This window comes from Hemibagrus wyckioides, linkage group LG03, assembly GCF_019097595.1.
Source record: "Hemibagrus wyckioides isolate EC202008001 linkage group LG03, SWU_Hwy_1.0, whole genome shotgun sequence".
Classification (NCBI taxonomy): domain Eukaryota; kingdom Metazoa; phylum Chordata; class Actinopteri; order Siluriformes; family Bagridae; genus Hemibagrus; species Hemibagrus wyckioides.
The window spans coordinates 30843611-30870546 of record NC_080712.1 but is presented as its reverse complement, the minus strand read 5'-3'; the positions used below and the strand labels follow the sequence as shown (position 1 = coordinate 30870546).

Below are 26936 nucleotides of genomic sequence, written 5' to 3'. Positions count from 1 at the left end.
CTAAATACTAGAATTTGAGGGTACAAAATATTTAAAAAAACAAAAAAAACAAAATAAAAACATTTCTTCCAGATCACAAGATCTACCTCATGTCTGAACTTCAGGGCACAACATGGTCAATGTGAATAGCCGCACTATAGAGTTATACATGGTTTTGTACAGCATTATTAGCGGAGAGATTTATTACCTTTAGTGCGTGTAACAGAAACAGACACATCCATGTACCGGGAATAGTGCAGCAGCTCTATGGATGGACCAACCGCAAAACAACAACAACAACAACAAAAAATCAACCTCTGGGCCTTTTCATCCAGTGGAACTTCAACTCTTATTGAGAACAGAATTAAAAACAGGAAAAGCAGAAACATGGACAGTCTCATGTGTAAAATTGGAGTTCTCGTTAAGTGATGCACACATCATGAACTTTCCCTTGAAATATCACAAGCCTTTCAGGCAAATTGCAAGTGAAGTCCAATTAGCCGTCTTTAATGCCACAGCTGCCAGGCACCCGTTAAAGCCTATCACATGTGTAAAATACTCACTGAGGCGCCTGACTCAATAAATATTTAGCAGTAAAACTGTCTAATAAAATTCCCTGACAAATTGTGGGAACTGCTGTGTATTTTGGCTGAAAGGCTAATCAGTGATCTGATGATCTTCCTCAGAAAGCCAAGAAAGGCCAACATGTGACTGTCAAAGGAAGTGCTTTGATGGGATTTCTACAGCATTATGGATAAATAATAGCGGAAATGAATGCAGGTCAGCAAACCTGAAGCTATATGGCATTTCTATCACATGCAGTACTGTGCCTTCAAGGAAAATAATCAACAGTGTGCTGTAACGTGGCCTAATGCAAAGAAGATTAAAGGAGAGATTAATACAACATATATATAGAAATGACATTTTAATGCATTAACCATTTAAAGTTTTGTACATATTATCTGCTTTGAGGTACATTTCATGTTGCAAAACATTAACGAAAACTTTCCTGTGAAAACATTTGCTGTTATAGAGCACTGACACTGGAGACTCCATCCAGAAATGTTAAATAATCATCTCCTTAACTCTCACCAGGTCTTAATAATATAATTCAATTCAATTTATACACCGATTAGCCAGAACATTATGACCACCTGCCTAATATTGTGTTGATCCCCCTTTTTGCTGCCAAAATAGCCCTGACCCGATGAGGCATGGACTTTACTAGATCCCTGAAGGTGTGCTGTGGAATCTGGCACCAAGATGTTAGCAGCAGATCCTTTAAATCACCCATGGAGGCCCCAACCTCCCAACTTACAGGACTTAAAGAATACGTTTGATAGATACTGACCACTGCAGACCGGGAACACCCCACAAGAGCTGCAGTTTTGGAGACGCTCTGATCCAGTCGTCTAGCCATCACAATATGTCCCTTCGTCAAACTCGCTCAAATCCTTATGCTTTCCGCTTCTAACACATCAACTTTGAGGACAAAATGTTGACTTGCTGCATGATATATCCCACCCACTAACAGGTGCCATGATGAGGAGATCATCAGTCTTATTCACGGCACCTGGCACTGGTCGTAATGATATGGCTGATCGGTGTACGTATAGCACTTTTAACAATGGACATTGCCTCAAAGCAGTCTCAATTATAAAGTTATCCTATAAGTTTATCCCTAATAAGCAAGCCTGGGGTAACAGATATAATAATATATATTAATCTAATCATTTCCATGCAGCTTGTGACTCCTGTGGCGCTCATGAACGAGTGCAGAAACAGTATTACTCAGGTTCTAGATTAAAATCACATTTCCATTTCTCCCAGTTCTTTTATAAGTCTAGAAAATTCTTCAGATTTGGGCATAACGTGTCAGCATGGGAATGGTGCTGTATCGCTTCTTGTGGCTGTGCTTCGAGGCTCAAGGACATCATTGGCAGCTGTTCTCATTAAAACACACACACACACACACACACACACACACACACTGCACGCACATACAACTTAAAACTCAAGTTGTTTTTTATTAAAAGAGAGTTTCACACAATAGGCAGAAGCATCATGAACGGTATTAATTTACACTAACAGAGTGATGTCTACACGTCAGAGTATAAACAGAGCAGAAATTAAAAAACAAAAACAAAAACACACACACAGCGTTACCATCCTGAGAACAACAGAGACGGCTACACCGCGGTTCCTCTCTCCAGGTTCTGCTTGATTTCGGCGGTGTACTTTCCGTAGAAGCGCTCGGCTTTCTTGTTGAACTTGGCGTTTCTCTCGTTGATGTAGTCGATGTCTGCGTCGTCATTGTAGGCTCTGCGCCGGCTGAACTTGGAGCGCTTCTCGATCCTGTTGGGAGGAAAGCAGAATGGATGGAGATAGATAGAGAGACATAGAGATTATATATATATATATATATATATATATATATATATATATATATATATATATATATATATATATATATACACACACACACACACACACACACACACATTACTGCACAGTGAAATTCTTTCTTCGCATATCCCATCCTTGGAGGATTGGAGTCAGAGCTCATGATGCAGTGCTCCTGGAGCAGGGTGGGTTGGGGGCCTTGCTCAAGGGCCCAATGAATCTTTCGGTCAACGAACCAGAGCGTTAACCACTTGAGCCACCCAGCCCCTCCATGTTTAGTACGATGTATCGATGTTTATTTTGTATCTTTAGTAACAATGTCTGGTAGAATATCTCAAACACTGAATAAGGCAATATAATCCACTACAGACCCCCCCCCCCCCCGCCTCACACATGATTGAATAAAACTATGTCTCTGTAACTCTTACTGTTTCTCGATGTCCTCCTGCATGCGGTCGATGGCGTCTCTAGAGGGAACATGTGTGCCGTGGATCAGACTGTTGGAGGTTGGATGGAAGTCTTCACCACTGACAGGAAACAAAACACATCATCATCATTAAACATCACTCCTAATAAACTTGCTTATGCTCAGAGCCTTTTTTCACCCAGAGAATCTAAAAACACTGTCTAATCAATGTTCATCATCATCCTCCAGGAGTTAGTTACTCAGCTTTAAGGTAACTACAGCTAGAAGGAAATAGACATCATCAGTGAAGCGTAATTAGAGTAAGCAGATGCTCACCACTCCTCTCTTTGCCTTTCGTAGCTTTCCATATCAGGCTTTATCTGTTTAGTGAGCCTCTGGTATTGCCTCAGCTGGGCCTCGGCGTACCCTGCAGAGAGAACGGAGAAGTAATGAACAAATTAAAGGGTCCCCCAGTCCCCAACAAAAAAAAAGCAGGAGTGACGACAGATGATGAGGAGACCGAAGGGCAGAACGTAATTAGCGTAACTGATCACAAACAGGGGCGGAAACCTAAACCAGGCCCGGTTGAATTTCCACATCGTTTAATCTCCTCACATGGCAGAGGCGATGGAGAGACTTAACTCACTAACATTTAAACCAGCATGACCTGTGTGCTCCTGCCCTTTAAAATACTACACTGATTATAACGCAGGTTTAAATATTCCATTCTGATGCGAAACATGGAAATACAGCGAGTGGTAATATATGTCATGTTGAAATCTTAGCTCTAGATGGAAAGACTTATAAAATATCCAGCAGAGTTACATTATTGTATAATAAATCTGTGCCTGCCGTTTCTATTGGCTACAAAACCACAGAGGTACAATACACACTCTGGGCCTCGTTCATCATTTTTTAGTCATGTTGTGTGTATGAGAATGTTTGAGAAAGCCAAACCGAGCGCAAGTGAGTTCCTGTCACGGCTTATTTACATTTAGTTACGTCCAGAAAACCCCCCAAAAGGTCAAGTGCACAAACAGCTGTGAGAACGATATGAAGGATCAGGAAAAAAACAGAAGTGGAAGCTCCTTTGACTCACTTCTATAGCAATAAAACTACCTTTTATTATAATAATAATAATAATAATAATAATAATAGAACTCTAAATAAATCTTTAAATGATTCATTTTGTCTTAATTTATGATGCTATTTACAGTCCTTACTAATAAAAGAAGCCCAAATAGTGCTAGAAACATGAAGTAGTTTACCTGAGAAGCCAGGATCAGGGTTTTGCTTCTTCTTCTTCTTCCTCTCCCATCTCTCAGCATCCTCTGCGCTGATCTCCAACAGTTTCACGCGGTGGTAATCCTCCCCTCGAGCCGCACACTCCTAAAGTGCACATGGATGATCGGCACAGATATAAACCTTAGACTTAAGATGCACGAGGAGGTCATGTATATCTAACACTTTAAATCCTTTATATTCAGGAAGACTTGAAAAGTCCAAACGCAGCCAGTGGCGAAATACACGGCAATACAGATCGTGGTCACGGAAACCGGCTACAGACTAACTGAACGGTAAACCAAGCCGTGGGTAAAAAGTATATAACAAAAGGTTTATCAGTAAGTGTTGTGTTTTGCACAGGGCTGAAAATTCATGGCATCGTCTTATTCTTTACCTTCTTCTTTTCGTCCACCATAAGCTCATATTCGAGTCGAGCTTTCTTAGCCTCCCAGTTAGAGGGCAGCTTCAGGCGCTTGTCCTCCTCCACCACTTCCTGATGATTCAGTTTACGAGCTTCGTTCTGCAAAGCGACAAAGACGTCAAAGTTCATTACCCAGGTGGAGGCTTTTACCCTATAAGCGACTCTCGCAAGCGAGGCAGAATTCAGTTCATGCCCATGGCCCAACACTGACTTTCCTGTAGTTTGTAGCACATACAACCTTAATTGTTGACTTGTGTTGTAACTAGGACTGTCAACGTTAACGCATTAGTGCATGCAATTAATACAAAATCCTTATCGCGTTAAAATATTTGAACGCAAATAAAATACTGAAACACCTAAAGGAAGGTCATTATTGTAATTTGCGTCACGCGGATGATATAGGGGTCAGGAGTTTATTACTCTTAGCATCTACAATGTCGTAAGCACCAGTATCTCTGGTAGGCGGACATTTCTCTTTTGAAAGAAAACTGGATAGCTAAACGACTCTGGATAAACACAAAGTTGAGTGCATATACTGTAAACAAGAACTGGCCGACCATCGAAGCTCAGAGTCTAAAATATAATTTAAAAGCGACACACATCACAGGTTCTACTAGCAAAGTGTGCAATTAATCACAGTTAATCACACAAAATGAGTGCAATTAATAGCGTCTAAAAATCTATTGAAAATCTGTCAATAGACAAGGATTTATAATCTATTGACAGCCCTAGCTGTAACACATTTATAACATACAAATAGCCTTCATCATCGCCACACATACATTACAGCACAGTGGAATTCTTTTCTTCGCATATCCCAGCTTAGGAAGTTGAGGTCATAAGTGCAGGGGCAGCTATGATACAGTACCCCTGGAGCAGAGAGGGTTAAGGGCTAAAATTCCTTTGCTCAATTGCCCAGCAGGTGGAGCTTGGTGGTCCGATCCTCCCATCAACAACCCAGAGCCTTAACCACTTGAGCCACCACTGCCCCTAGCTTTTCGCATATCCCAGCTTATTAGGAATATTAGGGTTCACTCTCATGGGTCAGCTGAGTCAGATGAGTCTCACTCTCATGGGTCAGCCATGATACGGCACCCCTGGAGCAGGGAGGGTTAAGGGGATCCAATAGCGTTAGCTTGGCAGTACTGGGGCTCGAACCTCCACCCTTCCGATCAGTGACCCAGAGCCTTAACTGCTTGAGAGCACCATACATGTTACTCTATACTACTTACTACTACCTACTTTTGTAAAGCATACTAAAGCAACAATAAAGCATTCTACATAAAGTGCAATAATTTATTTACTACAAAATTTAGATGATCCTCACTCTCATGGGTCATTCAAAGTTACAAAAGTAACGGCACCCTTGTCCCAAAAACATTCCCTGATAGACACAGGGTTAGAGTCAGGGTTAGATAAGGTACCTAGGGTTAGGTAATAGAGAAAGAGTCCTGAACTGAATCTTTCCTTAAAGATGACTCTTTAAATGATTTAAAGGTTTGTCTTGTCTCACCCTTTTTAGATGAAGCTCTCGGAACTTCCTCAGCCTTTCCTCTCTCTTCTGTGACGCTAAACTTTCCGTCGGTTCCTCGTCACTGGCTGCTCCGCACACCTACATCCAACACGACACAAACACAACAGCTTATTTACACACTAAACACACACAGAGTCATGTTAAAGCTCATCTTTGGGCGTTATAAAGAGTATTAAATCAAACAAATCAGACGACACAAGCGGCGCAAAGCTGTAGACGAAAAATCAACGCTTTTCAAATTCACCCCGATTAGCCACGAGAACTAATGCTAACAATGCTAATGCTAATAATCGCTAGTTAGCTTAAAGCACGGAATGAGAGAAATGTGAAAAGCGAATATAAAGCAAGGGACGTTGTCTTAGAGGTGGCCTCTTTTATACAAATAAACAAAATAAATAAACAAATCAGAACAAGTGAAGATAATTCCACGTTTCTTGACCACCACGGTTGTGTTTACCTCTGTGCCGGACGCCATCTTTGGCTGTTTTGCAAAACCGGAAGTGGCCCGTGACTTTAATACAGTCTAGGCGGATTATTTGAGAAAAGTAGATCCATCCTTTTAGCTTTAGTGTTATTTACACCTAAATACTTAATAAAAAAAAGTTTAAAAGATCATTTATTCAGACACTTATTTACCCAACAGTTTAAGTTAACTGGCCTAATAATGCTTTTAATAATTTCCTAAGGATATGACCATTAATTACACTAAAATACTGTATATCTAATTCCTGATGGTCTTGTTATTTGTGAAATATCTTCATAAAGTGCTCTGATAAAAATGTTCTTCAGCCTTTAAAGCAAGGCACTACAGGCGAATTTAGATAATGTTTATTTATACAAATCAGGCTTAATCTAATTCAGTATATGTACACCAATCAGCCATAACATTCTGAGCAGTGAGAGGTGACGTGAATAAGACTGATGATCTCCTCATCATGGCACCTGTTAGTGGGTGGGATATATTAGGCAGCAAGTCAACATTTTGTCCTCAAAGTTGATGTGTTAGATGCAGGAAAAATGGACAAGCGTAAGGATTTGAGCGAGTTTGACGAAATTGTGATGGCTAGACCACTGGATCAGAGCATCTCCAAAACTGCAGCTCTTGTGGGGTGTTCCCGGTCTGCAGTGGTCAGTATCTATCAAAAGTGGTCCAAGGAAGGAACAGTGGTGAACCGGCGACAGGGTCATGACAGACAAGGCTCATTGATGGACGTGGGGAGAGAAGATTGGCGCGTGTGATCCGATCCAACAGACGAGCTACTGTTGCTCAAATTGCTGAAGAAGTTAATGCTGGTTCTGATAGAAAGGTGTCAGAATACACAGTGCAGGACGGGTCAGGGGGACCAACACCAATATTAGGCAGGTGGTCATAATGTTATGCCTGATCATGTGTATACTTAATAAAACCAAAAATCTCGTCTTTGGATGATGATTTAATTAAAAAAAAAACAAAAAAAACAAAAACACTATAAAGTTGATAATCTTGTTGCAGCAGCACATAAGGATCTGAGTAACTTCGACCAAGAGCAGGAGAATCTCCAAAACAGGAAACAACATGATTATCAGAGTAGGTGTTGCTTTAAATCACATATAAAGGTACTATGTCTTAGACAATGTTTTAATTGCAAGTAGACAAAAATAGTGAAGAGTTTTTGCTTTAGTTTTTTTAAGAGAAAAGACAAAAACCTCATTCTATTTACCTTGCTATAAGTTTCAAATGGCTTTCAGGTTAACAAATGCAGTTTTGATATTTGTTCTTCGTGTAAATTCAAATGTAGAAGATATTATACATGCAATTCATCCATAAATCAGACAAAAAAATATATTTTCCCACTCATAGTGGTTTGCTGTGTAATATTGTACCAGTATCTGTGAGCGTCATCCATTTTACCTTTTTCTAGCTAAGACACAAATGCACACTAACACCAAGGATAACACGTTCTGGACCCTCTATTAACAGCTAAACCGACAGGATGAACATGCTGGAAAAAGATTGTTCATCCATTCGGGCCTCTCACCATCCTCAATGCCTCATTAGCAGTTCCATGTTGCTCAGATCCAGTGGCCACTTCTCCTGCACGATTACTGTTGTTATAATTAAATGTGCTGTTTTTTGGAGGATGTAATTAAGTGGAGTTTATAGTGTTAGATTAAAGCCATCTCCAGATCACAGGCTGAACGTTAATGGACTGATGCACTTTAAGTGAACGCCAGATGGAACAGCAGCATCATGGCTGAATAAGGCTCAGCAGACCCCCTAGTTGTCAGGGCTCAGGCTTCTGGATAAGTGCACACAGGAGGGGGACCCTATCATGCTTGTGCACTGGTAACAGAAATAAGCTACACATTAAAGAATTGCACACAAATGAAATTTTCTTTGACACTGAATAATCTTCCTGCCACCCAGCGTTACTCCCCACGTCGCAGTGCAGTTCCTAACGCAGCTGCCTAACATCTGGAGGGATATAAACTCTGTGGCCAATAAAATCACCCAGTTTCCTTAATTACTATTTCTGTCATTTCCGCAGCCAAGAACTTATTAACGGCGTGCCAAATCAAACATGGCCCCTTCATCGGAGGCGCTGCTGCTCCGTGTGCCAGGCCGAGTCTGTGCACGTATACCCGCTGAGGGGAAACCCACACACAGACTCGCCCTATTGTTTACCACATCACCTCAAGCCATCATGCACATGCAAATAAAACGAATGGTTATTGTCATTGGTTCCGTTACCACCACCCAAACGAACCACAGCTACAATGAAATTAGCTCCGAGATATTGGCCACGTTCGATTGCTTTATATAATTGTTTTCTGTGTTTCACAGATTATTTCTTCCTTTTAGCCTTCCGGCATCTTCCTCGCCCCCCCCACCCCACCCCACCCCCTCTGCGAGCGGCTTGGCTTTCAGGATCGTCTGTGAGGAAAGGAACGTTTATGAATCTCTTCCTGTAGGAACAGTTTCTCACCTAAGACCAGCCCTGGTTTCCAATAGGCATAAAATTACTGAAGTGGAAAAAAGGTGAAAAGAAGAAGAAGAAGAAGAAGTAAAGTTCCACAAACTCTATAAAAACCCAACCACATGCTCTCTCTCCCTCTCTCTCTCTCTCTCTCTCTCTCCCTCTCTCTCTCTCTCTACTCGAGCAAGACGTGTGGATTGAATCAGAAACGAAGAACCGTGTGCATTGCATATAAAGTCATAGCCATGGCGCGCACATGAAAAGAGCTGCAGTATCAAATATGGATAAAAACATCAATGAATAGAGTTGTGATGGTGTCCAAAATGCCTCACAGATCCGACAGCACGTGTTTCACGTGTCGGAGGCGAATCATTGAACATTTTAGTCATGTTTCTATATGTGCTGCTTTCTTAATGGCCACAGGCTAGAATATAATATCAGATGCGGATCAGGCATTTCATAGAGGGGTTTTTCCCTGAGTTGGAACCAAACTGAAGACGTTCCTGGAACACGATTAAACAAGAAGCTATTTGTCATTTTTAGACCCTGCTGGTGGCAAAGAAACACTTAGCAAGCTTCATCCCCATCTCAACTTCCTCATCTGTTTATATATGAGTGGCAGCGTGGGAAAATTCTTCCTACGTGTTTTTTTGACTTTATCCACAGCTCTGAAACTGACAGACTGAAAGTAAATTATGGTGGAAAAACTTCATGTAAAGGTTTACAGCTGGTGCCTGATTCTAACCTGAAACTTTGTTTACTCTTTGTGTGTCCTTAGCTACAGGATATTTGTAGGAAGATAAATAAATATGATTCTACATCAGGATATTTGCGGTTTCTTAAAGGTGATGGGCCAAAGTATCTTACAAGCAGATCAAACTGATTCAGAATTATTTTCTGACGAAATTGTGCCACGGTGAAACTGATGAGTTTTTTCCAGACCACACACACACACACACACACACACACACACGCACACACACATAAAAAGGAAAAGAGGTGATCAGATGTGGGGCGGAGCTAATTTCCATGTCAAAAAATATGTTCATATGTTTCTGTAAAATAAAGTGCTCAAAATACTCTTCATCTCCTTCTTGTCTTTTCTTCTTCCTCTTCCTCATCTTCTTCTTACTTTTTTCCTTTAACCCTTACACACTGTGGCAGTATAAGACACTCTGCTGTGCGTCATGCCAGTTAAGCATCTTATCTCATCTGAGTTCAATGAAATGAATAGAAATTCATGTTACAGTCTATAACCTACCTAATCATCTACAGCATGACTAAAAAGTTTGCCCTCAGTTCTTCTACCTGCCTTCCAGCTAAAAAAAGAGCTCAGATTACCAGCCATTAACAGGTTTTTTTTCCCAATGAGCAAGGAATAAAGACAAGAAAGAGTCAGTGTAAAGCTCTGCTGCACTCCATATTCATGTGAGAAAAGGATTATAAAGCAGCGAGAGTATCTGTGATCATCTTATCAGGAATTGAAGAGCCCAGCGTGGCTGTGTGTCTGATTTAAACTCACAACATTCTAGTCATTATCAGAGAGAGAACAGTGTGACCCCTGTGTCCACTCGCTGCAGAAAGAGCCGAACATTAAGCTCAGTGAGGAACACCGTAACTAAATGATTTATTTGACAAATCATGAGCCTTTAGATATTTGAAAGCAAGTTCTGTATTGAAAAGCTGTGTTGTACAAAAAATAAGAGAGAGAGAGAGAGAGAGAGAGAGAGAATAAAAGGCAGATCAGTAGGGGGAGCTAGGCAACACGCAATGACGACAGGAGAGCTTTATTCAGTGCTGAAACATGATGTACTGTACTGTTCAGTACTGTTCAGAAGTTATTCTTAATAATGACATGGTTGTCAACTGAGCCGATATTTCCCCATTATGACATTGTTATTAAATAGTTATAAGACTAATAAAGGTATTTCTTAATGCAAAATGTTTTTTTTTTGAGTAAAAAAAAAGACACAAATGTGTATGATATGATCCATAAGAATAAACCAGAAATACTCTACATAAGGAAAAAAAATACACCACATGGTATGCAGTTATGGGAAAATAATCAACGACAGGGTTTTTAGTGATGAAGAGAGTTACTGTTACCACCCCCAAGAGTCATTTATTCCATAACAATTCGTGAATCATGCATTTGGAAAACATCATGTCATTTTTATTTACCAATTTAATAGTTAATGTCTGTTAGTACACAAGTTACAGCAACGCCAGCATCATCTTACATTATAGTGCCAAAAGTTTTGGGACACCCTTCTAAATCATTGGATTCAGGTGATGTTTTTCAGGGGTTCCAGTGAAAGGAACTGTTAACGCTTCAGCATACTGAGACATTTTGGACAATTTTATGCTTCCCACTTTGTGGGAATAGTTTGGGGATGACCCCTTCCTGTTCCAACATGACTGCACACCAGTGGACAAAACAAGGTCCATAAAGACATGGATGAGCGAGTTTGGTCCTGACCTCAACCCGACAGAACACCTTTGGGATGAATTAGAGCGGAGACTGTGAGCCAGACCTTCTCGTCCAACATCAGTGCCTGACCTCACAAATGCGCTTCTAGTGGAATGGATGTAAAGGCAGACGTCCCAGTTTTGGCCTGGCTCGCAGTCTCCGCTCTAATTCATCCCAAAGGTGTTCTATCAGGTTGAGGTCAGGACTCTGTGCAGTTCCTCCACACCAAACTCACTCATCCATGTCTTTATGGACCTTGCTTTGGTCACTGGTGTGCAGTCATGTTGGAACAGGAAGGGGTCATCCCCAAACTGTTCCCACAAAGCACGAAATTGTCCAAAATGTCTTGGTATGAAGCTGAAGCATTAAGAGTTCCTTTCACTGGAACTAAGGGGCCGAGCCCAACCCCTGAAAAACAACACCTGAATTCAATGATTTGGAGGGGTGTCCAAAACTTTTGGCACTATAGTGTATATTACCGAACCTCTCCATCCAAGTTTACAGTAGAACTCCTTCCCTGAATAAACATCCTCCTTACGGAAAATGTCACCAAGGCAATTAGAAACATCCTATCATAAGTGCTACTGTTACTATAGAAACCATTATTCAGCTCATTATTCATGCGTTTAAACCTGTGCAATTTAAACCGGTATAATGAAAGAACATTGGTTGTCATGACATTTATCACATGCATCCCATAATATGCTTATATCCCTAGCTCTGCTCATCTCACCTTGTGTGTTCTCTCAGATTCAGTACGAAAATCAGGGCAAGAGAGAACCTAAGGGGAATCAAAGCATGAGAAGGTGCATTATAAATATGCCTGGAAAGATACCTCAGGGAACACACACACACACACAAACGTCAGAGAAGAAGAGCTCCCACATGCAAAAGCTTTTCCCATCCCTCTCCCCCTATCTGACCTTAATTAGATAGCGTGTTTCAGAACAGTAGGCCGTTGTGGAGGTTTTTGCGTTGTGAAGGTTGGCACACAAACAGCCTGTGGACACACAGCTGTGGACAGACACAACCCCTTATCTTATAACCCTGTATCATGATGAGGATGACTGAGGACATAAAATGAATGAGAGAAGAGAAGAGATGTTTTCCCAGACCTGTGACATTCCTTCGTTTTGTATTCATCCTTTCAGTGATCAAAACACCGAACACAAGTCAGGTTCAAACCTCACACCGTGATCCGATCACCTTTTCTGGGACGCAAATGCTTAAACACTTAAAGTAAACAGGTTAGAGGGAACAAAGGAAGGAGAAGAACTGAGATCAATCATCAGATCAATTATGGCAGATTGTACGTTCATCCATTTACATCTTTTCATTTAGCAGAAGCTTTTAACCAACGCGCCTAAAAACAAGTGACACTGAATCCAGAAACCAATCTCCATCCAGCGCTGACACTGAAACAGTGATGAAATGTTCACTAGCTGACCAGAAACCAGCACGAGAACCATACTGGATGGTCAGTGAACCATAACTAAACACAAAGTCACAATAAAATGACCCTAGAACCTTATAAAATGTGTTTTTATTTCTTCTTTTGTTATTAAATCCTTTCTAGGGAAAATTGCTGCGGTTTTCTTTTAAAAAGCAAGGCGAGCTGAAAAGGTTTGGAAAATCTGAGTTACGTGACAAGTCCCTGCCTCGATCCCGTGCCACTCATGAGTCAGCAATTTAGAAGGCAAACACTGATAGCTAAAAGGGTTCGAGACACTCTTTGGAAGACGACATTACGGCATTGGTCAAGATATTAACCTACGCTATTCGTCTCTAAGAAAAATCCTCACTGGAATTTAAAACAATTGCAAAGGAGGTGTTTGTCCTGATTCCTGGATTCAGTGATAAGATGAAGGCCATGCAACACTAGGCTACAGAAGGAAGGGGACAGAATCTGAAATCTGTAATTTCTTCGCCAACATCAATATCTAATGATGAATGAATTTTCTTTGCAAAAGTGTCAAATCAGATAATACAGACATTACATATCCATTATAAGAGGCAGACGAATATTCGTTATCTATCCCACCAGGTAAGTGGCAAGACATTGGTGAAAGACAAGGATTTGATCATTTTCCACTTCTAACAGCGTTTTGCTAATGTAGTGCATCGGGTTTGTGCGGCCAAGGTCAGCGGTTCAGCTTCGAGATCTCACATCACATGTAAAAGATATTCGATTCTGGGTAGCGGCGTCTGTGTTTATTTAAAGCAGGAAAGAGAAGCTCAGTGCTGGACTTCAGTTTGCTTGGGTTTTGCTCAGTGAGTCCGCAAACCTGCGTGTTCCTGTGTGATAATTAATCAGTCTAGATCTTTGTGTGTGGTAAAACACACATAAAAATACCTAAAGCCTGAACTGAAATGAAATCTGCTTGTCTCAGGTATGGATTTGTCCATCTGTGAGTATATACACTGACCAGGCATAACATTATGACCACCTGCCTAATACTGTGTCCCCCTTTTGCTGCCAAAACAGCCCTGACCCGTCGAGGCATGGACTCTGCTAGATCCCTGAAGGTGTGCTGTGGAATCTGGCACCAAGATGTTAGCAGCAGATCCTGAAGTCCTGTAAGTTGCGAGGTGGGCCCTTGTTTGTCCAGCACATCCATCAGATGCTTGATTAGATTTTGGAGGCCAAGTCAGCACCTCAAACCCGTTGTCTTCACCAGCTTGCCTTCTTCCCATAGTGCATCCTGGTGCCATGTGTTCCCCTGGTAAGTGACGCACACGCACCATTCACATGATGTAAAAGAAAAAACGTGATTCATCAGACCAGGCCACCTTCTTCCAGTTCTGATGCTCATGTGCCCATCGTTGGCACTTTTGGCAGGGCACAGGGGTCAGCATGGGCACCATGACTGGTCTGCAGCTATGCAGCATCATACGCACTGTGTATTCTGACACCTTCCTATCAGAACCAGCATTAACTTCTTCAGCAATTTGCACAACAGTGCACCTGGGCACAAACCAAGCTCCATAAAGACCTGGTGTGTTAAGGCTGATGAAGGTGGACAATCTCGAGTGTTGAGCCCTGACCCTGACTCTGACTCATCCATGCTCCAGCATCCAATGATAAGTCTTCCCGGAAGAGTGGAGCTTTATTATACTGAAATCAACAAGCACATCTGGATCAACAAGCACATCTGGATGGCATGGTCATGCTTTTTTTTTTTGCCACACACTTCTCCATTCTTCAAGATAGCCACTCTTCTTCACATCAGGTCTGCTGGGCCGTGAAATAACAGACGTCTTCTTCAGAAATGACAGATCTATTTTTTTGCTTCCTCTTTTAGAGCATTGCAGGACACACCCTCGGTTCATTCATTCTTGGAATTCTTTCTTCATGCAGATATATCAGAGCTACTTTTGTTAATTTTCCGAGTAACCGAGCACAAGTTCGGTAACATAAAGACAACTTAGACTGTGTAGTGCTGAGCGTTTATCTACATAATGTTTTGATTTAATGTGGGATCCCGTCACGACTCCCACATTACTGGACAAATTCTCTCTCTGCCAGGAAAGGTTGAGGGATGCGCCGAACCGCGAGTGCGTTTGGTTTATTGCTCTCATTCAGTGATTATGGAATATCTTTCAGGACTGCTGGCAAGGATTACATCATCGCTGTTAGATGTTTTATTATTATTATTATAGTGGAGAGCGCCAAACTGTAGACTTCTTCTTCTTCATTGAAGAGGCTACAGGAGGAACTTAATAAAATATAAATAACACATGAAACGCAGCTGTGTGGACTTCTGTCTCTGACAAACTTTATCTTTCTTGTGTTTAAAATGTGTGGGTTTTTTTTTTCTAGACCTGTAATAACCACGCAATTTCCAAGTGACTAGAGCAACCTCTGATCGGAAATGAAAAATAATTTGACTATTTTTTCCAGCTAAGATGGTTTGGACATGGTCAGAGTGAGTATATCGGTAGGAGAATGTTGGACATGGAGCTGCCAGGCAGGAGGCTAAGAGGAAGGCCAAAGAGGAGGTATATGGATGGAATAAATGAGGATATGAAGCTAGCGGGTGTAAGTGTTGAGGATGCAGAAGATAGGGATAGGTGGAGAGAGATGATTCACTGTGGCCACCCCTGAAGGGAAAAGCCCAAAGAAGAAGATCCAGCATTCAAGCAATATAAGCTGGAAAAATGACACACTGGTTCTTAGAAGCAGTAATATATGACTCAGGGACTGATCTTTGATGAGATCCTTTCGAAAGCTATATGTACGTAAATCATCAAACATATATATTAAACTGATGTAAAGCTCAGAATTGTTCGCTAGAACTTGACTAAACAAGTTCATCCCTAGGCCTGCTAGCTGCTTCTTGTGTAATTCTGCTGAGACTTGGACCACATCGTTAATCTGCGCGAGCCAACTGTAAGCATGAAATATAATTACTTTAAAAGAAAAAAAAAGGGGAGCACATCCAGTATGATCCTCTCTTTCTGGTCCACCGAGGGTCTCTTCCTCACCCGCAGCGGTTAGCGGCTTTTGGCAAACACACACACACACACACACACACACACACACACACACGCACACGCACGTGGGTTATTAGAAAGCTGCTGTGCCACGCTGTGCTGCGCCAAGCCATGGTGCATGAGCTCACTTCCCTTCCCCAGTTACGGTGGTTTGAGATTGGCCTCTGGTTGGCGTGACGGTTTGCGCCCCTGAACAGAGGCGAGCGTGCGCCAGATGAGACTCTTGTGGTCGTCATCTCCAGCGCACACTCTCTTTTTCTCTCTCCATCTCTCTCTCTCCCTCTCTCTCTCTCTCTCTCTCTCTCTCTGTCTCTGTGGGCCCTTAAATGGGCTTAGTTCCTTCCATATAATGCACAGGATTTAGCATTTGGTTAATCACCCGTGCATTTAGCTAACCCATGTCAGGTGTTTCAGACACAACAGAGTGTTGCGAGGTAGGATTTAAAAATCAAGGTTAATGCAGTGATGAGGTATTTGGAGGTACACCCGGGGTTTGGTGGTTGTGGCCGACGTGTGTGTGTGTCCCAGTGTGGTGTTCTTTACCCAGTACAGTTATCACAGATGCTAATCGCCTCAGGCCAGACCGCTACTGTGGGATATGGCTTTGTAACCCAAACCCATGAGGTAGTCAAAGTCGGAAATCAAGCGGCGCACACGTTCTGAATGATTGCACGGCCTGGGATGATTGTAGAACCTCTTGTCATTTACTTAGAGTAATGGATGTACTGTGTGCTTCAGGGTCGCTGACCCACTCGCCTTTTACTTTGGCTTTAAACACACACACACACACACACACACACAAGGAGATTTCCATGGTTTTTAAATCTACCCTGATTTGCTGGCTTTATTCCTGTAATAATCAATTAAATTAAACTAAAATCAGAAACCCTAGGCTGGTGAATCTGGAGCCTATCCTGGGAACACTGGGAATGGGATGCGATGCCAGTTAGTTCATCAGCAGGCACACAGTCTCATTCACACTTAGGATCACTTCAGGACCTCAGTCAGTCCTCCTATTGGCATGAGAGGAAGCCAGCGACCCTGCAGACACAGGGAGAACATACACAGATCCTCCACTCAGCTCAGGATCAAACCTTTTTTAGTGTAAGAATTCCAAGATATTCCAGGAAAGTCTGTTGCAACGGTGTTTTCGGAAAACGACCTTGACGTCACGAGGTGATGGATCCCCGAATGGATGTTTGTTTACGACTGAAATCAGACAGACCTGTGATCAAGAACAGGCGAGCGGTTTAACATCCAGGCAGAGAGAGCAGCACATGGCGGTTAAAATCAAAACAGAAGAAGAAGGAAGTGAAACAAAAACAAGGATTAACAAACAGAGACAACAAACTCGTAAATGTTTCTTTTGTCTGAACGTTTTTTTAGTCTCATTCCACTCTTAATAAGAACTTCTAAAACGGGAACACGGAGGTGAAACTAGCAGCGCCTGACTTCCCCTTCAAAGGCAAAAGCAGCGGCTAATCGGAGCGTTTCTCCGCGCGTCTTGTCTTTGTGGCTTTATAGTTTCACAGTCGAGCGACGCTGCTTGGTAGGCGCCCGCCTCGCTGCACCAGGGCCAGGCTTCCAATAAAACCTAATCGTTTCAATTTCCTCATAACTTACTTCAGTCGTTTGCTTTAATCTCTTTGGCTTTTTGTAGAGATGCCAGCGTTACCCATGAACGACTCTGGTAAAGAGAGAGAGAGAGAGAGAGAGAGAGAATCAGAGACAGGGAGGAAGGAAGGAAGACAGAATGAGATGGCAGAGGAAAAGAGAGCGAGAGAGAGAGAGAGTGTTTATTATATTTGACTCTGAATACTGAAATAGTAGGTTTTATGGCTTTTTTTAAATGAGAACTTAAGGGCATCAGATGACTGATATTTTCTCCATAAAAGTCTATTTTACCTACAGCCAGAAAGTCTGCTTATGCAAACATGTTAAAGCCCACTGATTCATCCTTTTATTAAATTCGATTTTTGTTGACTTTTATAGCAGATCTTTTCCTGCATCACATGAATTTTTGCAGAATTATTTCGCTAAAGGCAAATTACTCAATAATGAAGAAACTTTCTTTGATAAACTGGTAATAAGAAAGCGTTATTTGGACCTTTGTAAGCAAGGGATTTAATTTAGCTCTTCTTTTCACATCGATTATTTATATCAAATTATCTTGATCACACTATAATTTTTTTTTAATAATATATATATTTTTCTCTCTTTTTTATTTATTTATTTATTTTTATTATATATCTCATGTATTATATATCTATATTATTTTAATCGTATTTATTTGGGCAGATTTTATATATTATTATTTGTATGTCATTAAAGAAAGTCTGTGTTTTTTCCAGATTAAATTCATCCTGGAGGTTTTCTGGGATTTATAGACTTTACAATAATAATTTTTTTTTTTTTTCCAGTCATTTTTCTTTTAATTTGTCTTAACAGAATTTCCTTCCATACTCATCTGAATGACATGCATCATCCTTTTATGCATTATTTTAATGTTTCCTCCGTGAAATCGAGGCTGATGTTCGAGCACCAGATGCTCCAGAGGAGTCCGGAGGAAACCCATGAGTGCTCCTGACGTCTCTCTCCTTCGCTGATATGAGTGTATTTATTGGAATTCGGAAAGCAAACAGTGGATGAGCGCTGAACCGCTGGCACACCGCACATTCAGACTGCACTTTGTGTTCCTCGGACTGTGGTTAGCTGCATTTGCTGGAAGTGGGCTGTGGGTTCGGGGCTGTTTTCTGCCATTAGTGCTTTTTCTGCATTTGTTTGCGCTCTGCGCTGAACAGCGAGTACGGTAAATGCCTCCTGTCGGTCAGCCGCATTGGAGGGAATGGCGGCCACACGAACCCTGGAGATGGTCGACAATGGATGAGGTGTGTCTCGCTCTCTCTTAGCGAAAGTGTGTGTGTGTGTAGACTTTATATTATTCGGACTCTTCAGCGTGTATATTAGAGTCTGAACGTGTGTGCTCACTTTGCACATTTTTCTTCCAGCCAAAATTAACAGAAACCGCGAAAAGTGTAGCTTTCATGTGGAAAAACCAAAATCGACAAAATCATTTGGCTTCTTGTGTGATGTGGAAATAAGAATTTTCCTCATGGAAACTGGCAAAACCTGCCTCAAAATGTCATGGTTTCGTGAAAAAGTAAGGGATGAGTAGTGCACACACACACGCACACACACACACACACACACACACCACTATATTTTGGAGAGTTTCTCCAGTCATTAAACACGAATCGATACATAAACCTAACCATGAGCCCAAACCGAAAAGGAAACATTTATCTCCATGTAAATATATATATATATATATATATATATATATATATATATATATATATATATATATATATATATATATATATATATTAGCCTTTTGAAGTGAGACCTCACGATCATGTGTATATATATATAAAAAATCACAGCCAAAATAGCAGTCCTGATGTCTTTATGGACTATTTTCATCCAGCGTAATGGGTGGCTTTAATTTCCTCTTCCAGGCATGCATTATGATCATTTTCATATTTGCACAAACCTGCAATCCCTCACCGTGGACATATAATCATTGGCAGCCAGGCCAGAGGATACCTGGCTAATGTGGTTAACAGAAAAGAACCCGTTTAGCGTTGGACTCTGTTTGAGAATCAGAAAGTGCTGATGGTCAAAATCAATTTCCTCATGGCCAAATTACTCCCTCGCAGGCTTAAGGTTTCATCTAAATGGCCAAACCTGAAAACACTGATACTAATAACATTAGCTTAAAGCCCCAGTCATATAGTTCAAGTTATGCTTAATGCTATTTGGTTTATTTATTGATGTACCAGGGGAGGCAGTGTGTGTGTGTGTATGTGTGTGTGTGTCCTTTCAACAGACAAATGTGTCAGTACTTGCAGCGATAGCACCCTGCCTACAAGCTTCATTAGATATTAAGAAGTCTGCTTGGAATGAGAGAGAGAGAGAGAGAGAGAGAGAGAGGGAGAGAGAGAGAGAGTTCATTACATATCGAGACAAGCTTCACCACTTACTGTCCAAAACATACAGAGGGATTTTTTTTTCAGATAGCTCAGGAAATTCAACCACATTCATCTCACAAGTGTAAGAGCTGCTTGCTTTCAGAGCCGTAATATTCAGCTCACTTTAATGCCATTTGTTATTATTCACATACAGAGATATCGTCACAGACAAGACACTTAACTTTTTTTATGCTGTGACTAACTCAATCATCTCCATGGATAATGTAAACACACACTCATTCACACTCAGGGGCATGTTTTTAAAAGGTGACAGGATACTGGACACATGTAGAACTCACCTGAGCTCAGGATCGAACCCAGAACCGTGAACCATGGCGCTGTGACGTGGCTCCTCGGCACCAAACCTAAAATTGTCAGATTTGCTTCAATAAACTTCAAATAAAGCACACACCCGCCCAAGACAGAATAACTTCATTCACTACAGAGATTCTTTCACATTTCTTCCTTAATAACGTAATGATTCAGGTTGAGATCATGGTACGGTGATGGTACAGTGAAATAACTTGGGTCTTGTTGTGTGTGACTCCACATTGGAAAGGAAGCTATAGATCTGTGGGAAATGTGGGCACTTGGCAGACCAACTGACCAGGCCACACTATAAAATACACACACACACTCTCTCTCTCTCACACTCACACACACACACATCTGTCCCTTTAGCCTAAATGAATAAGTGAAATACACACATCCAAAACAACCGGCTTGTTCTTTTAGCCATCTTCAGAATGATAAAAGAGTGTTTTTGATGCCTTTCCTGCATCATCTCTGGACACCTCGACCTGATTACAGCCTGGCTCGCTGACTCGTGAGGCGATCTCTTCCCTGAGGAACAGGGTCACTATAATCACCTCTGACAGCTTTTCAGGCGTGAAGAGGGTGTAGGGTGTCCGACGTGACCGTCTTTCCCGCTCTCCACTTCATGTATGCTCACACGTGCACGCTCTCTCTCACACACACACACGTGTGCTAAAGTGACATTAATGGGGCATCGATGACACAAACGAGGTGAGCACAGGGGACCACTTTCCCGCTTCTCCGTGCTTAGCGCTGTCGCCTCGAGTTTCACCGTGCCCTCTATCTGCCATGGCCCGGCTGGGATCAGGATGTCCTGGCGAGGAAATGGTCACGTGATTTACTGTTGCTCCCGCGCTCCAGGTGCTACAAGTGGCGGGGATAAAATGACGGTGGAGGCCCGGCACGCTGTGGATCTGCTCCTGCTCTGACAGGATCGGGGAATATGCCGTCACATTATACTCTGGAAATACACTCTGGGCGCTGGTTAATTATTAATGGGAAAATTAGAGCCTGAAAAGGGCAACAATCTTTACAGGGAGCATGAAAATCATCACAATCGGTGAGATATTCGGAAAAAATTAAGTAAGTGGGTTGATTATGATTTATTGGGGTTATGTATAAGAAGTAGGAAAGATTTACCCAATGATTCGTAATCCTTTACACGTAGCGTGATATCTAAAGAATTATAATCCATGTTTAAAATGTTTAAAGCAGGCTAAAGGCTCACCTTTCTCAGGTAAGAGCTACTCTCTCTCTCTCTCTCTCTCTCTCTCTATATATATATATATATATATATATATATACTAAAAGGTTCCACAGAACCCAGAGTATTTTTCCTGAGAGTGGATGGATCCCTTTGGTCTGCTTTGACCAGCTATTTCCACATCACCCAGTTGTAGCCCGTCACCATGACGACCGTTTTCCGCTGTCCTGGCAGTTCTTAACGCTCACCATGATCATCCATTTACATTAATTCGGAGCCGTTCGTTCAATTCATCAGCCTCAAGCCACACTGCATCATCTGATACACCGAAAAGGCCACTGTGGCCTTCATAATGAAACCAAATACCGATATGTCTTTCTCTCTCGTCCAGGCCTTTTGGTCAACCAGCGCAGTCAGAGACCCAACTCAAGCCAGACATAAGTGCTTCATTTGCGATGTGTGTGGCACCACGGCTTCTTGGATAAAATCGAACGGTATTGGCAGACCAGAGCGCGTGTATATTTAACCGAGTGAACCCACACAAACACAAAGCTCTTGGTAGCGAGCCACCGCTCAGGCAACACAGTGAATTGTCATGTTAGTTTAGTTTGTATTAAAACGAATTGGCCAGTTATTCTTCACTCACCCTCAGAAAACCTCGCAGCCGTGACGCACTCGACACCTTCGGGAAATCAGCGTGATGTCACGTGGCCAACTAGAAATGTATGCATTGAATGCGTCGCGCTTGCTCTTCTGTTCTTTCTTTTACATCTTGCCTATCATCTCTCTCTGTCTGCACAGTCAAATGCATATTCAAATGGCTTCAGAGACATGAAATGGATCCGAGCTTTATTGGTATAAAAACATATGCAAAGCCAGAACCTTGGCGGCTGCAGAAGACTCGCCGGTGGAGATCTCGACATTGGTGTCATGGATCAAGTTTTCAATAAATCTGTTTATGTCCTAAGGCCTTCATTTGACTACAGTTGCATGGTCAGCCCTTCATTTTTCCAGCCTCCTTTTGTTTGTCCATTTTGGCACCGAAACGATATCCAAATTTATCCCCGACTCTTTTCTGGTAAAGATACACAATCCAGTAAAAGCTAGCAATGTTAATGATCGCATACGGTACTTACTTAATGAACTTAATGAATGGCTTTTGACTTTTCCACAGAAATTATTTATATAGCAATTGTAAATAATTTATTGTGAAATACAAAATTTCCCTTCAATACGAACCAAAAAGTGAAGGAGCTCGGGTTTGTTCAGGTTTTATAAAATCCTCAGTGGAGCTAAAAACACGTCTGAAATACTCGAGCATTTGAAATTGGGAAACCTTGAGCACCGGAGATATTTCTTCTGCTATTGATCGCCCTTTGTATATGCGGTTTCTGTCGTAATGTGTGTACGTGTGTTGAGTTGATGGTGCTTGTCACTTCAATATTTTTCACTGAAGCACTTTAGCCAGCTCTGTTCTTTTCTTTTTCCAAATGTGCCACGTTAATACAATCCAGAGATGAGTTAAACTTCGCTTTTGCTTCTCATTTCAGAGAAAAGTAATGGTGCTGCATCTCTCAGACAGCTCTCTTTATACGTGTGTATAAACACTAAATAGATTTTGTTGGAAGATTACAGCAATAAAACTACAGGGGGGAAATAAAGAAAGAAGAAGATCTGGTGTATGAATGAAACAAGTTCCTCTCTATCTCTTTAGAGAAAATGATTAAGAGGTCATGAAGAAGATTAGAAGATAATTCCGAGCGAGATGTAGCTCACATCAGGGATAAAGCAACGGGTTCAAAAAACGTTTAAGACACGCCGGGATGATTGCACTGATGTTAATACTGTGTCCTAGCATAGATTGAAACTTCCTCTCCCCCTCTCTCTCTCTCTCTCTCACACACACACACACACATATCCATTCACATTGATCTCCAGCAGATTCATTTCAGATCTCTGTTACAATATATCTCATTGATCCTCGCATCTCCTTTGATTAGCCGTTTGAGCACAACACGCGGACGACGCTGGTGGCCTTCAGATAAACATCCTCCAGAGATAGAAACGAAGCAGGGAGTTTTTACGAGTCGGCTATTACCCCCGTATACTTTCGTCGCCTATTATTACAATCTGGTTGCTCCAACTGCCTTAGAGCTTGCCGTACTCTTTCCCCATGAACCATTTTTGAATCATTTGTATTACTCACTTTTCCGTGATTCCCTCGGGACCTTCTTCTTTTAGGATCGAATAGGCTGTTAATGGCGGCGGTCGGCCACCCCGGGGGCAGACAGAATTCTGAGCCAGACCTGAAAACTGTTTTCTTTTTAAGCACTGCCAGCAAGCGTGTGTGCCAGGAGGAGCAGTATATAACACACACACACACATACACCTCGTCCCTTAGTGCCTGGCAGGAGGAAAATAAATAAAGGTCACGCGTGAACACAGAGCGAGTGGACGCTGTCAACGTTACAGTGACGACACCTGCATCAGTAACACTCCAAATTGTAAAGACATTTATTATTAATAATTAATTAGAAATTAATATATAGTATAGTATTTTTTTCCACGTTAAATTCCTGAGCATTTACTACATCACAGTGAGCGTGCTGATTCACATCTTGCTTCATGCAATCCCAATAAAATAAAAAATAAAAAATAAATCATGAAAGAAAATTAGGATTTGTTTAGAAAAAAGTGTGTTAATGATCTTATGTCTTTAAGTTAATTATAGTTAACTCTTTCAGCATGGGCAGTAAAATGTAGAAAGCAGAATTTAAGAATTATATGAAAATACAGGCAAAATAATATTTATTTATTTATGTATTTATTAATTATTATTATTATTATTTACAAATATATGGTTAATATTAGTTAATTATATTTACCATTTATAAATATATAAGTTTTAAAATGATCCTTATTTTCATCCTGAAGAAGTTTTTTTTTTACATTATCATTTTTATTATATTTTTAAGATATTAAAAAGATTATATATATATATATATATATATATATATATATATACACACACACACAATACTCTTAATTGAATTAGATGAACTGCAAGGCTCCGCTCAGACCACCGTGCTCAGTGCTAAATAATTTCAATTTAAAGAAACCGTAAAGAATCTACTGTTGACTTGGCTCGTCTAAAAATGGAAAACACACGAATATGCGCCTTCAACTGTGCTGAAACAACTTTCAGTGTTTTGGTAGGTGCACACACACACACACACACACACACGTTTGTGGGAAGTGTGTGAACACTGGTTTCGGGGGCGCCATCATGGCCGTACAGAGAATAGTGCTCCTCTCAGCTCTTCTCTATGGGTGGGCCGTACTGTCTGGATGTGGGCATGAGAGATGGGCACACGACGCACACACACACACACACACATGTTCCAAGTGACAGACACACACGCACACGGCGCACCCACAAATCCTCACAGACACACACCTTATAATTTGAACTAAAACAAAAATATTTTTTCTTCCTCTTTCTCTCTCTCTCCTTCTCTTTGCTGTGGTCATTCCATTCCCGCAGCTCTGCATGGACACTAAACAGACGCTGAGGGGGATTTGATTTTTTTTTTTTCCATTAATTTGACCTTTACGTTTCAGGTGACCGCCAGGCACAAAATGGTAGCGATCGCTATTTACCAACATGAAAAAAAATCCTAATATGCTAATAAAGTGCCCTATATAGTGACTAGGGTAGAAAATCAGCTCTAATCATTCTGATCAGCTAATCTATATTGTTTGTGAAGCTAGACGTTTACTGCTGACCATCAGCACCGGCCAAACATTTCTTGTCACCTTGCATTTATTTAAAAAAAAAAAAAAAGTGCATATTTTTATACTATACCTCATGGACTGTTTATTTCTGTTTTGGAAAATATTTTCAGGCAAGCTGGACAGGTTTTCTCTTTAAGGTCTCTCCGGACTTTTGGGTTCGAGACAGTTTGGATGAAAAGGTCCATTGAGTGGCTGAGCATCAAACAGTGTAGCTGTGTTCAATGGGTCTCTATGCTAATGCAGACCACCTCTGAAATTAAACGTCTACATTCCTCGTCTTCACCCGCTTCCTTCTATGCTAATATTCAATATTAGCATCTACTAAATATACTGCTATCGGATCATATGAGTATTATAAAGGATGGTATGTCCAGGTCTTTGATCCTAACCTGCTTTCTTTAAAGGTAACTGTTGCTCATTATGTGCCTCATTATGTAAAAGAAATCAACTTTTCTCACCAATTAGAAGTTGATTGTCCAACCCACAAGCCATTATTAACTGCTATACGCATTTATAAGCAAAATCTGATCAGCAACTCCAGTATAAACTCACAAGATATTTGTATAAAGGATTATGAATAGGTTTAGAAGCAAAGTCGGAAATTAGGAAAGGAATAAAAACACTCTGGGTTGTGTTATGAGAAAATAATCACTAATAGGATGCTTTGACAAAGCATCACTTCAAGAAGAACTGAGGACATGAAGCCTTTATTACACATAGTGGAATTCTTTTCCTCGCATATCCCAGCCGAGGAAGTTGGGGTCAGAGCACAGGGGCGGCTATGATACACCACCCCTGGAGCAGAGTGAGTTGGTCAATTGCCCAACAGGGGTGCTTGGTGGTCCTGGGGCTTGGGCCTGATCCTCTGATCAACAACCCAGAGGCATAACCACTTGAGCCACCACTGTCCCTCATATCTGATTGTTTTCCAGTAATGGTGCAGTGCAACATGATTTAATCTTCTCTACACTCCTATGACACCCTGCCACTAAGCCTTAAGTTAAACCTTTATTCTTCTCATTAATATATATTTGTAAATTATTTTATTCTTGCTTTGTCAATGGTGAAAATCGTTCACAAAATACTTTTATCTATTTATAGGGAGGTCTGTTTCAAAGCACTGGAACTGGAGACTCATTCCGTAATCACGGCATAGATGTCTCCTTACTGAAAGCTTAACAATAGCAATGTTTCAGTAATAGTTTTAAATAGCTGTTTATTATTAGACTTAAATTATACATCTGCCGGACATCCAGTCCCTGTGTACGGTGTTCGTATAGAAACGGTATCTTATTAGAATAAGCACATTAATGTAAACCTGTGACTTTTGTCTAGAACCACAGTCAGGGCTGCTGCACTACAAAATATATAGACACATTTTGACAAATCAGAATTAGATAGATTTAAGTGAGTAGGAACGATGATCTGTGTACAATGAAGAAGGAACAGTGTTTATATACACGGCCCTTTTAAATGCTGCCCTTTCAAAAAACTTTGGGAAGCCGATGTGAAAGCTCTGGAGCAATTCCTGTCTTATTATTATTTGATTACATGTAATAACATTAAGCATCGCTTGAGTGGTAAGTGTGAGAACCCAAACACGACGGCACTTCCATCAGAGGACCAAAGAGCTATCGGGCCAT

General features: G+C 41.2%; 1 protein-coding gene across 1 annotated transcript; it reads right to left on the bottom strand.

The window, feature by feature from the left end:
• Positions 1 to 1986: 1986 nt before the first annotated feature.
• syf2 (SYF2 pre-mRNA-splicing factor) lies at positions 1987 to 6546 on the bottom strand. Its single transcript, XM_058386440.1, has 7 exons — positions 6485 to 6546; positions 6007 to 6105; positions 4467 to 4592; positions 4057 to 4177; positions 3125 to 3215; positions 2811 to 2909; positions 1987 to 2334 (listed from the first exon to the last, which is right to left on the bottom strand). Exons 1-7 carry the CDS (start codon positions 6500 to 6502, stop codon positions 2169 to 2171), a joined length of 720 nt encoding a protein of 239 aa, XP_058242423.1. The 5' UTR covers positions 6503 to 6546; the 3' UTR covers positions 1987 to 2168.
• Positions 6547 to 26936: the final 20390 nt, after the last annotated feature.